Raw genomic sequence first — 14145 nt, 5'->3', positions numbered from 1 at the left:
TCTATTTGCTGGGTGTAAGTGATGGATGCACCTCCAGGGAGGGGGGCTATATCTCTTCTTGCAGAGAAGCAGAGTCAGGACAGAGTTAGATGTTCCCTGGGGAACAGTGTGGTCTGAACCACTGGCCAGGTTAGAAGCTCATGTGGGAATTTACCCCCACTCTCTGTCAACCCCAGACTGGGTGCTCTCTTAATCATCTAATAAGAGCAAAGCTAGCATCATTCTGGGTCAGCTCAGGAAGAGTAAGGAAATGTTGTGGTTCTGTTTCTGCAGGCAGGGAAAGGAAAATAAACTTTTTTTTATTAAGGTAAATTAGCTTGGTAAAACATCAAAAGATATAGAGATTAAAGTGTTGTTGCAGTACTTAAAGCTAGGTAACATTGGAAAAACTATCAAGAGACAGCTAGATTTGAAAGTATCCAATGGAAAAAGTCCCACCTTACTCCCCCAAAACACATTTTCATGTGCAATGAGTGCATGGGCAGAGTGCATGCAGTTAGTCAGGTAGGCAGCTGGGCTTATTACAGGCCTGCAAAAGCCACAGAAACTGGATTTGTTTTGTTTTTTGATTGCTGTTGGGATGTAAAGAGAATTTCAACAAACAAAAGATTTTTCTGAAATGCATTACCTACCGCAGCTTTTAAAGCAAAATAGTTTGGGAAATACACTTATTCCTTTTCTTACAGAGAGTTAAGTGAGACGATTTATAACACTCTCATGTCTGTACGGTAGAAATGAAGCTACAGCCAGCAGCCGGTTATCTTAGCTTAGCAGAAAGACTGGAAACATAGGGAAACAGCTAACCTTGCTCTGTCCAAAGGTAACAAACTCCACCTACCAACAGTAGTCACTAATTAACGTTATATCCCTTTGCCAGGCTAGCTGATACCCCTGTTTCCAGTGTTCATGCTAAGCTAAGCTAACCGGCTGCTGGCTTTAGCCTGTCTTTAATCTACAGATGAGAGTGGTATCATTATTCTCATCTAACTCTTCAGAAATCAATTTGCATATTTCCCTATTCCTTTAAAATATTAGCTTTTAACTTCTATATTATTGTGTGAATGTACAGATTTAATCCTGTACACTTCCAACAATACAATAAAACTAGTAAGTGAGTCTTGTATTGCTGCTGCACTCTAAGTGTGAAGCATCTTTCATTGACTCCAGCTGTGGTTCAAGTGCAGCAGCAGAGGAGATAAGTGTATGCCGTGTGGGTCTCATACTTTCTGAATGTGCTAGAGAACAGAAAACAGAGCCCTCCGGTGCTTTGAAGTGCCTAAGGAGACATTGTTGAGTGTCAAGCTAACCCCCCCACTTGTTTTTTTGTCCTTTTGCAGATTGTGGTGTGGTCTGTCGAAGAGCGTATTGCGAAGAAAGCGAGAAATAGCGTGTACAAGAAGAGAGACTGTTGCACGATGTGCTAGGAGAGTGGGGGAAGAAATCGTGTTGTTTTTCTGATATTGTTGAGGTGTCAGAGAATCCGGACAGGACGCAGCCATGGGGCGGAAGAAGATACAGATCACCAGGATCATGGATGAGAGGAACAGACAGGTCAGTATCTATCTATCTGTCTATCTATCTACCTATCTATCTACCAACCCATCCATTCATAAAGTTTAAATAAAATAGTATGTGATGGTACAGTGGATAATGCACATGCCTTTGGTGTGAGAGACTCGGGTTCAATTCCCCACATTTCCAGTAGTGTGTTCCTGAGCAAGACACTTAACCCCTAGGTGCTCCAGAGGCATACGACCTCTAACATATGTCGCTTTTGAATAAATGTTGTATTAGCTTATTTTACAATAAAATTTTATATATAGTATATGCTACTGTATACTTCATTTGTGTCTGAGAAAAAAAACCTGTACCTGTCTAAAGGTTACAGTCGTCTTCTATTTTCCTTTCTGCCTTGGACCAGAGTTCAGCAGCTGTCATGGTGTGCATGGATCTAAACAGACATACCTCCCTTCCCAAAGTCCCAGCCAGCTGAACAGGGACCATGACATTTCTTTGTCAGTGCGGTCGTATTTACAGACATGATTCCCCTGCCACCCTGCAATTTCAGCCAGAGAAGTTGATGAGGCAGCAGGAGCGCTGGGCTGCAGCAGGGGCCTCATGGCGTGGGAGTGAACTGGGGGTAGCAAGAGGCACAGCGGGCCGCCTGTAGCCTCCCCACACTGTAGGGCTTGTCCCCTGGCCTGGCAGTATGGCTGGGCTCCTTCGCTGTAGCCCTGTGTTTGCAGCTGTTTGGTAGTAATTAGGAGCAGCCACTGCACCGCAGCACCCTCTCATTTGCAGGGTGGGTCAGCAGGACACACAGCACCCTTCTCTGCCTTGGCTACACTGGTCCCAGCTAGCCGCAGAGAGGGAGAGAGCTGGAATTCACTCTGTCTGCTCACGTTAAATATAAACTCCTAAACAGCAAAACACTGTACAAAACAGTCCTCGTTTGTTTGAAACAAGAATAACAGGCTTGGATATCTATAGCAGGAAGGTTGAGTCCATTTTGTTTTTAGCTATGCTCCCTTTGATTTAAGAGCTAAGTTGAGGAAGCGTGAGCGCAGTGTTTGACGAATTATACCAATTAATGAAGATGCGTAGGTCTCCCATAGCCAAATAGATCGCATCTTGTTAACACACCCTCAAAATATAATTTGCATTCCTTCACAGGTGTAACCACTTTTTGCTGTGCACACAGAAATATAATGGTGGTATTGCTTCCTCTCCTGAGGGTATTAACATGATATGGTGCTAGCCAATCAGTACTCTAACTGTGTCTCTGTCTGTTACTGTGAGACTAGCAGTTCAGCCAAGTGCAAAACAAAAATCCACACTGCGGGCCAATTATAAGTGTAACACCTGGCTCTGGTTGGGATCCAAGCACGACGGCAGGAGAGGAATCACCCCTGGCTCATTGCTCCTATCTACGCTATATGCAATGACCTGTGACATCAGGGAATAAAAGAAAGAGAGCAAATTACATGAAAACAGGTTGTCAACTGTTCACTAGGTGGGCGAGTTAACTGTTCAGATGAACCATTCTTAATACTGCAAATATGAAGGGAGCGAGGGAAGACATTTTTCTGTATTGTTTCACAGAAAAGGGGAGCTGCAGAGACATTGCATATTATTAATGTGTCTCCCTAAGTCGAGCATTTGCATCAGATCTGAAATGTCTCACTGTATAATTTGTGAGAAAGTTTATCAGCAGAACACAGGCACTTCAGTTTGCATTTAGTTGGTTTTAGCTGGCTCAGCAGAGAATCTGCTGTGACAATAGGCCGCCGTGCTAAAATAAAGCTTTGGTGTAAAGTGATGTATGTGTGTGTATCTTTCTCCATTTTTTTCCTATGGACTATGAAGCGCAGAGTGCCATCTCCCTGGAGCATGCTCCTAACCAAGGGGGGATAGCCATTAGCATATGGTCCCCATTGTCAGGAGACAATTTGAATCTTTATCTATGGCGCTCTGCTGCTAGCTATCCATACTCATAGCATTAAAATTCCTTAAGTGGGCTAATTAGATAATATTACATATACAGGATGTTGTGTGGGGACATCAGGGACTCCCTTGCATTATCACTGCAAGAGCTTTAGAAGGGCCGTTAACCTTTCAGGATTTATATCACAGAGTGTGGCAAAGGCTGAGAAGGTCTAGACAGGTCTAGACAGAGTTTAGACAGGCAGTGAACTTAGGAGAGGTTTTTTTTATTGTGCTTCAAGTCATTACTTACAGTGAATAATGACAATACATCTTCATACTTCAGAGTAATTAGGTGTATTATGTAAAAATGACAGGTAAGATAAGATAGCAATTAAAATATTGTGCTGTTGTTGCATGCATCATGTTTAAGTAAGACCTTTTTTGTGCAGCTTTATGTTCACATAATATGTATGTCTGCTGTGTGGCCCCGCAGAGGTGTACAGAATGAGACAGGAAGGCAGCAGATGTCCCATCATGCATACTGTAGGATGGTAAAGAGCCCATTCATGTGCATGTCAGTGATGGTCCTAAACACACACAGTGGCGCAGTCATCAGCCAGACTGACATGCTGATTGCAAATGAATGCTAGATAACAACCAGACAACAGCAACGCCCTGTTTGATTCTCTTCATTTACCGTATTCACAGCAATTATTTTGAGTCGCAGAGACAATTTTTGAGACATTTATTATACACTGTTATCCTATAACCTTTTAAAATAGAGGAGTATCTGTTTGACGTGACAGGTTTGGAACTCATGAACTGCGCAAAATAACAACAACAGAGCCAGTGGCACTTAATGAACATTTTCTGGGTCTTTCACCTACTTCTCAGAGCAGCTGTCATGGCGTGTGCGGATCTACATGGGGAAAGATGGTGGAGAAGGGAAGGTACACATTAGTCTTGTAAGTTAGTGTAGAGAACGTGGTGGTGTAGCCTAGTGAGCGGTGTCTAGTGACGTCCTCTGGATGCCATTAAGCAGGCTCACTGGGGGTAATTGCCCAAGTCATTAAAAGTTTGATGATTTTGCTGCTGGGTGGAGGGTTGCCTGCCCTTGCTGTGGCTCATTTTGGATTTTGCTTTGGCACATCAGATGCCTGTAGGCACAGAGCAGCTCTCTCTCTCTCTGTTTCTCTCTCTCTCTCTCGCTCTCTCTCTCTGTCTCTCTCTCTCTCTCTCACTTTCTCTCCACTGAGCGGCACATTGCATACCTCCCATTTTTCAGCTTTCACCAATTCCTGAAGTTCTGAGCGGTTGTCATTATTTTTCTGACAGGTAAAGAGCTTGTTGATAGACCATGGACAGAACAGAGGAACACTCTTAAATGTCACAGCCAGCACATTGCCAGATCATTGTTCAAAATGATCTGTAGTTTCCACATAACTGCGCTGAAACAGCAAAACATAAAGTTGGGTGATGGTGATTGTGTTTTGCTCTTGAGTGTTACAGAAAGGGTGTACCTTGTAAAGCATCACTAAAATGCTCACACTTATAGATGATGCAGAATTATTTACCATTTTATCAACACAGCACACTCTTATTACAATGACAGTTTTAAATGAATTTAACAAACCAGTTATATCATTCTTGTTATAGAGATATTTCTAGGAAACCTACTTACGTTTGTTAACTAGCATGTCATCCCATCCACTAAACAGGATCAGTCATGGCTACTGTAGGTTTCAAGGTCAGTCCCACCCAGTGGACGAAGCCTTTGCACTCTCAATTGTCCACATGGGGATCCTGGGGCTGTCCTCTCTCCCAGCGAGAGCTGATCCAGGCAGACAGTTGTGGTGGCTCTGGCCTGTCTCCCAGGCCAGCAGCCACAGGGCCTGGGTCACTCTGCCAGCTGGTGCCAGACCTCTCTGACTCTCAAGCTCGCTCTCATGTCTGCTATGGGGGCCGTCAGAGGTGACATGAGGTTCTAATAAGGCCGCTAGCTCCTCAACCCTCGGAAGGTGTTAGTGACTCAGGCATCTCCTGCCATGCCCCAGTCACAGCTGCACTCTGAGTCCCAGATGTCTTGTTTGTCATCTTGGCACCTCTGCCTGAGGACAGACATTGATAGACCTTATGATTGACACATCAGTTCTGTGTGGATGTGGATGTCGGGTTTGTTGTAGCATATGTCATTATATACCATACATTTTTTTGTGACAGGGTCTGTATTGTGAAGGGCGGCACGGTGCTGCAGTGGTTAGCACTGTCGTCTCACAGCAAGAAGGTCGCGGGTTCAAACCCCGGGTGCCCCGGCCTTTCTGTGTGGACTAGTTTGCATGTTCTCCCCGTGTCTGCGGACTAGGTTAATTGGTGACCCTAAATTGCCCTTAGGTGTAAGCGTGGATGGTTGTTTGTCTATGTGTGGCCCTGCGATGGACTGGTGACCTGTCCAGGGTGTACCCTGCCTTTTGCCCGATGTCAGCTGGTATTGGCTCCAGCCCCCCCGCGACCCTGTACGCAGGATAAGCAGTTGACGATGGATGGATGGTCTGTATTGTGGATGATGAAAACAATAAAACTAAAATTTTATATAGGTGTAAAGCATGGGTGACAGGCACACATGTATGTGCTGTAGATTTTAGATGCATTTGTTCTAGCACAGATGCTACACATATATGGTTGCATTTGGCACACATTGGTTATCAATTAAAAAAAAAATCTGGTAACTTTGCTCAGCATGTTAACCAACCCAACCAGTTAATTTCAAAAAAGCGTATAGAACTAGTGAGCCCAGTTTCTCCAAAAGGCAAATTTGGTTGTTGTAATTTCCTCTTGAGTTTTATTTAGTCAGTTGCTGTGCATGAAGAGTCTCACCAACAACCACTCCAATTTGATTTAGGCAAATACAATGAATCTACATCTTCTTTCTTGCATGCTTGTCTCTGCTGAATAACCACATTTCTACAGAAACACCTCTCATAGTGCAGCTTTTTAGAGCCCTGGTGACTTGAAAGTAAAACATGTTAAACTCACACTCAAAAGTATAGAAAATATGCATATAAGAAGTGAATTACCAAACTCAACTAAAGCTCGGTTAAAACAGGTAATGATGACGGGGTACTTGACAAGAAGTTGGAAATGTGGAAAGTGTGAATTGAGAGCAGAATTACCACCTCATCTTGACATTGTGAGAGCTTCTTAAAAGGTCAGGGTTTTCAGCCTGCCACAGTCTAAATGAAATGCTAGTATATTAACTGATCTGGCTCATATTGTGTGAGCTGGTATAATGACCTTATCAAAAGCAGAGAAAGTTGGAATCACTCCAGTTTACTGGATATTTAAGTGTGTCCTCCCTTCTATTTTGCCCTGACATTTGATTTCTCAGAACAGCTGTAAGATGCCCTGGTGTAGTAGTAAAACAAAGCTTTACAATAATGAGGCTAATCCTCTCATTGTGAATGCTAGACTACATGTGTACCACATCTTACTAGAGGCTCGACTCAAGTTTTGAAACCACAGTGGGTGTCTTTGTGGGTGTCTTTGACTTGGTGAACCATAGGAAAGCTCTGCCAGTGGACCTCAAGGATGTCTGTGGTTTTCCACTGTCTCACCAGTCACCCCAGAGAAGATGGGGGTGGATGAAGGTTATATTTGTATATGTTGGTCTTTATGCTCATAGCTGTCTTATGTCATAACTTGTCAAATTAATGTGGACTTCTTAACATATTCTAACAAAAGCAGAAACATAGAGCAAAGTTGGAAGAAAATAGCCTCCTTCTTTTCCCCTTAACGCTATCTGTGTAAGAGTAATGTGGTCGTCACCTTTAATGGCAGTGAGAGCAGCAGCTGGCTTTTGTAGAGGTACTGTGTCTGAGGTTGGGGTAAGGACCACTCTCTGTGCTACTGCTGAGGCTGAAATGAAGCGGTGCCTGGGTCAGCAGCCCTGCACTCAGCACTCTGCCATGCATCCAGGTGGAACAAAGTCCTCGCTCAGCGTCTCATCCTGGGCTTCCTGCTGAAAGGTGACATCTCCATGGCTTAACAGCAACATTCATCTCCTAAAGAGCATACAATTTGTTAATCATTTTCCCACATGACAGTCCCTGCTTTCCAGTTGGTTAGGCAAACAAACAAATATGCAAGTAGGCAAATGATCAAGTGGGCAGCCCTGGTGTTTAGTCAAATGGGACTAGTATCAGCTGGTTAGAATTGCAGGTGCTCTAAGTGGGTACGGAGTTGAGACTGGTCTCCTTGCAGTGATCCACCTTGGGAAAATCATCAGAATGACATGCACAAACACTACACAATGCTTTTTCTGCTCCAACTAAACCCATTGAAAGGCTTTGTGTGTCTGAGATTTGCAAGGAAACATTTGATTCAACTTCTGCTGTAAACCTTGTCGTTTTAAGAAATGTCATTTTATAATGTCATATGAGTTTGACTAACATTGGTACATTGAATAGAAAATGACAGGCTCCTCCGTGTCTGAAGCGGGAATAATGGTTCTGTGTAATTACCTGTAGTGTGGAGGATTTGAAATTCATTTATCACAGTTGGAGTGACCCCACCGCCTTAGTGGTTACATAGATACTATGCAACACATAAGATTATACTGCATTATATCAGTTAAAATGAGGGTATAGCCGCAAGCTGTGACCAATTAAAGTTGAACAAAGCTAGCTCATCTGCTCAACTCCTCTCTTAGTAGGTCAGTGAAACTGATGGTGAACACAGACACATGCACTCTTCTGTGGCTCTAAGCACAGCTTTTACCAACACATTCACAAGTTATGCTGTATATTACACATTTGACCAGACATGGACTGAAGAAAAACATAAATCTGAAGCAATGATTTCAAATGAACACATTTAAAAACTATTCTGCTAACGACCATTACAAAACCAAAGGACCCTTGTGAATGATGTTTTTAGCTTGAGAAATGACTGTAGCATACTGTAACGAGGTGGTGCAACATAATGACATGTGTGTATGGGTCTGAAGTGACCACAGAGACAGAGCTGCAGAGATACAGGACATAAAGTCACTTTGCAGAGAGGGTTGCGTTACCATTGGAGTGATGTATGACCCAAAGTCCCATCTGAGGGCTCATGTTACAAGGCTTATGCTGCGCTACAGAGATAGCTTTCCGTATATGGAGTCAGGGGCTACAGTAATGTATGGACCCCTGTTGTTGCCAAAGTTCTGAGTCAGCTCGCTGACTCATGCCTCTGGCCTCTGTCCTGATAACTACACATTTCAGACATGCACTCTGTCATTGTAATCATTCCTAAAGGAGGACTGATCTTGTTTTCTGTCACCTTGGTTACATTAACATTATTGTAATATAGTAAGATTGTTAAACTGTACGCTTCAGATGAGAGTATTTTTTTTTCAGTTGCATAGCTTTTCAGACTTAGCAGAGCACATTTATGCTTTCAATATAAAGCAGCACTTCAGTATTATTTAGAATTATTATTTAGAATAAGTTACAATTATTACTTGTGTAAGTACATTTACTCCATTACTGTACTAGTACAATTTGTAGGTACCTGTACTTTGAGTATTTCCATTTTATGGTATGTTTTACTTGCTTCTACTCCACTACATTTCAGTGAGATATACTGTTTTTTTCTACTACATTTATTTGACAACTGGTGCGATTTTGCATATTAAGATTTTGCATAGAAACATATTATTGTACTAGAGTGGTATTTCTACATTTATTTATGTAAAAATATGTGAATACTACTTCCACCACTGACAATTGTAGTAAACATGGAGTTGAAAAAATTAACTACTACTAAATTGCTAAACTGACAGTTACTCTTGTTCAAATTGCATGTATATGTACAAATTTCTGTTTTGTTCACTTGATTTTGGTCTTCTTTTAAATTTAGAGAAACCGTTTTCCTCTGTAATGGATGGTTTTGTTTTCTGTGTGTTCCTCAGGTTACTTTCACAAAGAGGAAGTTTGGCCTGATGAAAAAGGCCTATGAGCTGAGCGTACTATGTGACTGTGAGATAGCCCTCATCATTTTCAACAGCTCTAACAAACTGTTCCAGTATGCCAGCACAGACATGGACAAAGTGTTGCTGAAATACACAGAGTACAACGAGCCCCATGAGAGCAGAACCAACTCTGACATTGTAGAGGTGAGTGAGTGTCGCCTTCTTACTTTGTGAGGAAAAACTTCTTTCCCAGCATGCCTTTTCCCTCGCTGTGATCAAATATTTTCTTTTCTTTATGATTTCTTAACGAAAACCTATCCTCAGATTCAGCACATTGAGGCTAAGTCAAAGGTTTTGGAACTTGATTTAAAATATATTCTATATATATACAGTATATTCTGTGAGAACTATAGGCTTAAAAGCTGTGTTAATGCTTTCAAATGGTACTGTTTTAGATACATATGAGTGAGGAGCAAATTACAGTTTCCTTCTAGTCACCATTCAGATAAGGCATAGGAGGTCTGCACTCCCTGATAAGTTCTGTTTCTCTTGTGCTCATCAACTGACATGGAAAACCTATCTCTGCACACGCGCACACAGTAGCTGCTGACCACCACTGCTGACACTGTTTCCTATAGATATTGTACCTGCTGGGCTTAGTTCTCTGGCTGCTCCTCATCACAGACCATCAGCTTGGCTATTGCTGTAGTGAAAATACAGTGTTTAGTACATTCCATACTGCTCTATAAAACTCAACAAGCACTTGGGTTTCCTGGCAGCTCTTGCATGCCCGGCGACTAGCGGAAGAGTACGCCACTTGTTATGCCAGCATACAGCACTGTCAGCCAAAAGTGTAAAAGCCAAAGTAAATGAGAATGATTAGGGATACATCCTGTTCCAAACATCGTTCATTGGCACATATTTGGTTTCTCAGCTTATTCAAGATCTGCTTTAAGGCTGGTATTTTCATTCTGACTATAAGAATGGATATACAATGTATGTTAATGCCTGCTGATACACTCGTGACACTGCTTGTTTAGTATAGTTGCCCATTCTTTTTTATAGCTATTATTTGAAATACACTTAGACTAGCTTCTTCTGCACTGAGATACCCTTTATTAGACAATGAGTGCTGTATCGAAATGCTCTGGTGTTTTTGCTCCCACCTGCTCACCAAAACATACAGCAGTTTTATCACTGCTGCCCAATTAAGATACATTAAGGGTTTAAGAAGGGTGAGATTGAAAAATTCCAAGAATCCCAGCTTTGGAGAAAGACTTTCACTTGGAGGAATTAGTGAAATTACATGCAGCATAAAAGAGTCAGCTGTGGCCCATTATATTTTATTCATGCTGCTGCAGCTTGTGAATTACCTGCTTGGCAGAGCTGCAGAAGAGTGCTCTGGCATCCAGCAGACCCATGCAGTCAGTCCTCCATAAGGGGCCCTCAGAGCAGAGCAGGGGCTCACCTGCATAAAATATACATGGATGCATTCCTTAGTTGCGTAACAGTGACCACAAATGTGTTTTTGCTGTGACTCTGGAAGCTCTTATTTTAAACTAGAAAACACAACAACATCCCATACTCCGCATCCTTATGGGGTCATTCCCCTCGGGCTGTATGTTTATGTTGACAGCATGGTATAATTGGAATGTACATTGTGCGTAATGCAGCACCAGTGATCCCATGCAGTTTTCCCACTTAGCCCTTCTAGCTACTCTCAGAGAAGCTGCCCCACTGCACAAAAGGCGAGAGAACAAGCTGTTGTCCCCGCTCACTCGGCCAGCATCTTTGCAGATATGCACAAATCCCGCTCTGCCTGCTGGCTACGTGGTCAAGGTTCAGAAATGAAGAAGCAGAGCAGAAGTAACCAACCCAGTCCACCTCACAGCATCATCACACAACCCCTCTATTCCCTTGGCTGGAGAGCCGGAGTCAGTGGTTGATATTCTGGGAGAGCCATGATTTGAAGAGAAATCCTAATCTGAACTGTTTTCCTGACTGCCTCTTTCGATGAAGCCCCCTTTCAGCCTTTGTGCTTCTCTACAGCTGTACATGCAACATGGAAGAGCCGATGCATTTGTATTGATGGGAAGAATCCACCCACCCCCATTTATCGAGCAAAATGGGCCTCACATGAGGACACTTACACTGGACACTTATCTAAGTTTTTAAATTGTGTTAAACCAATCTTTGCCATGCAAACAATCATGTGCTCATTTGTCCAGTTTGGGAGGCCAGAAGAACCCTCTTCCACTTTTCATTGGGAAGCTTGTTCGGTGTGAGAAACTAAATCAAAGGTCACATTCCTGTTCAGTAGTACCATCTGTAGATAAAGGCTGAGCTGTGCAGTGTGAGAGAACAGTCTCCATGTTTTCCACAGATGGATGCATGCCTGGGCCACAGTTTGATAACCCAGTGGAGGGCTATGGACTTTGTCTCAAACTTGGCTCGCAGTCCAAAGCAGAGCAGTAGGCTCAGATTTTTCTTCTATGTGTGTGCTAGTGTGTGTGCTTGTGCGTCTCGGCATGTGTTGATGGTCTTAACCTTACCAGCACTCCAGGCGACAGGTGAACAGTTGTATAAAATCTCTCTTTTTATGCACTTACCAGTGTGTGTGTGTGTCACACAAACCCTTCTTAAATTTTAAACATTTCTAAATCGTATTAAGGTGGAATGATTTTAGATGTTCTCATTAGTAAAAAAATGATTTATTGTTTTTTTCAAAATCATATCTTAAAAAACCACAGCTCTCTTGTTTACCTGGTGCATATAAAAAACAACAAAATCTGCTATTTCAACTGAAGGTAAACTGGTACCCACTCATAGTAACAAAGTCTTTTAGGGGCACAGTTGCTATATCATTATTTCTTTGTAATGTAGAACACGCATAATAAATGTGGTATTTAATATGACTGTGTTATTGTCAACCGAGCCGAGTATTCATGGCTGAAGGCTTTATGGCGTTGTTTCCATTGTGTTTCGTATTGAATGCTGTTTATACCACAAATGAAAATGCTGCCGTTAGTCATTAGATTAATCTAATAATATTTACTCTTCCTCCCCTCTCCGCTAGTGGAGCTAATGAGATTTTGCTCATGCTCCGCTATAACCTCACACCGTTCTCCAGCACACAGAAAGATCACTGTGTCTCCAGGAGAAATCTTGAAATCAGATAGTAACTTCACAAGCGTCATTTGGCATTTATCTGTCCTCGCAATTCAATACAATTAGGGTATAAGGTATAGATTAGGATTAATCAGGTTTGCAGGCACACGGAATCAACATTAAGTCAACACTTAATCTTATAAAATCAGGGATGTAGATGGGCTTTAACCCAATTTGAGAATGCAATTTTATTAAAATACGAGTGGCTTGTAATTGTAAATGAATGGACTGCAACAGATGCAAAGCTTTGACTTTTCACTGCTGTTTTTTTAAATGTCTTTTACCCTGATGATTTGTGAGAGTAAACAACCCAAGATCATTCATAGGGAAATTCAGCTTATCTTCCTCATAATAAAGAGGGGTGGCCATTGTTAATGTGACTTGGGAAAAACAGACAATTCCTTCTCTATTTATGAAGAAACGCCCCCCTCTCACAAGACCACTACAGGGAGAGGAAATGAGCATAAAATTATCGGATAATTTCCATTAGGTTTCATTTCATGATCTCTATCAGCCGTTCTTATAAACTGAGCTGTATTAATCATTCAATAAGATATGTTAATTTTGACCATTACTGAATGTCAAGCCCTGTGTTTCATCTGCATCACCTTTTTTCTCTCTCTTTTGTTTGTGAATTTCCTGACCACCCTTTGCAGATTTTATTGTAACAAAAGCTGTGTACACTATCTCACAACCAAGGGTTCAATCTGTCAACTTTTCAATTTTTTTTGCTGATTGAGACAATCAGTGCATTAAACCGATGTGCTTCAGAAGTGCAATTTCAGCGATCAAAGAAAAATAAAGGTTATTACCAGTTATGGAATGAATCCCATACAGTGCTTTGGGCTGAATGGGCACCAGGAGTTTCAGACAGGGGGATGTTTATGTTGTCAATCAAAGGCTGAGCAGTGATTAAGACTCATTTCGATCTTAATGAATGCAAATTGGCACATCTGCTATGGTGGGCTAACTGTCCAGACTCTTCAATTAGCATGATTGATCAATTATCCTCCTGCTGGTGGCTCACTGGAAATTGAGGCTGGGGAACGGATGGGGGGTGGGGGGTTGGTAGAAAGAGAGATGAAAGAGCATGAGAAAAAATAATGAACAGAAAACTGTCCAAAACCTTCACTCAGTGAATCAGATTCTTTATTTGATTAGACAAGAATAATGGAAATTCATTTTACTAAGAGGGCTCTCACTTTAACATATTAACATATTTGTTAAAAATAGATAGTGATAGGTATAATTGAAAAAGTGGTCATTTTATGATTTAATAGTTCTTCCATTTTGGCACCTAAAAGCGCGGGTTCAGAAGGTGATATTCCTTAGATTAAAATAAAGAAAAATATAAATATTATTGCAGCTATACTGCATTTTTTAACACATTATGGTTCTGAATGTGTAATCATAGTTTTTTTTAAACTTCATTTATTGTTTTTTGTTTGTCACATGAACAAAAACATAATTTGCATTTTAAGTATGCGTCTGATTCTCCCATCAACAGATCAAATATTCTTGTGAGAAATGAGCTTCAGCCATTCAGATATGTAGTAGATCAGTACTCTCTCAATAGTCTGTTGAGTATATTGTTGTGCGCA

The 14145-nt window shown here is 41.7% G+C and overlaps 1 protein-coding gene and 1 long non-coding RNA gene across 5 annotated transcripts in view; one reads left to right on the top strand and one right to left on the bottom strand.

Annotated features, from left to right (window-relative positions):
- mef2aa (myocyte enhancer factor 2aa) overlaps positions 1 to 14145 on the top strand; it is a 61379-nt gene that overhangs the window by 15133 nt on the left and 32101 nt on the right. For all 4 annotated transcript variants that reach the window (XM_046037099.1, XM_046037097.1, XM_046037100.1 and 1 more), the window contains exons 2-3: positions 1338 to 1551; positions 9377 to 9580. In XM_046037099.1, the coding sequence (XP_045893055.1) occupies positions 1498 to 1551; positions 9377 to 9580 (258 nt within the window). In that variant the 5' untranslated portion in view covers positions 1338 to 1497. The remainder of the gene's footprint in view (positions 1 to 1337; positions 1552 to 9376; positions 9581 to 14145) is intronic.
- On the bottom strand, positions 5214 to 13474 carry LOC123961605. Its single transcript, XR_006822750.1, has 5 exons — positions 13357 to 13474; positions 10750 to 10844; positions 10024 to 10079; positions 7249 to 7484; positions 5214 to 5534 (listed from the first exon to the last, which is right to left on the bottom strand). It is a non-coding gene; the product is annotated as an uncharacterized LOC123961605 (long non-coding RNA).

The sequence above is a fragment of the Micropterus dolomieu genome, linkage group LG22 (assembly GCF_021292245.1).
Source record: "Micropterus dolomieu isolate WLL.071019.BEF.003 ecotype Adirondacks linkage group LG22, ASM2129224v1, whole genome shotgun sequence".
NCBI classification, from domain to species: Eukaryota; Metazoa; Chordata; class Actinopteri; order Centrarchiformes; family Centrarchidae; genus Micropterus; species Micropterus dolomieu.
Note: the sequence above shows the minus strand (reverse complement) of the source record. Positions and strands in the feature narration are given on the sequence as shown.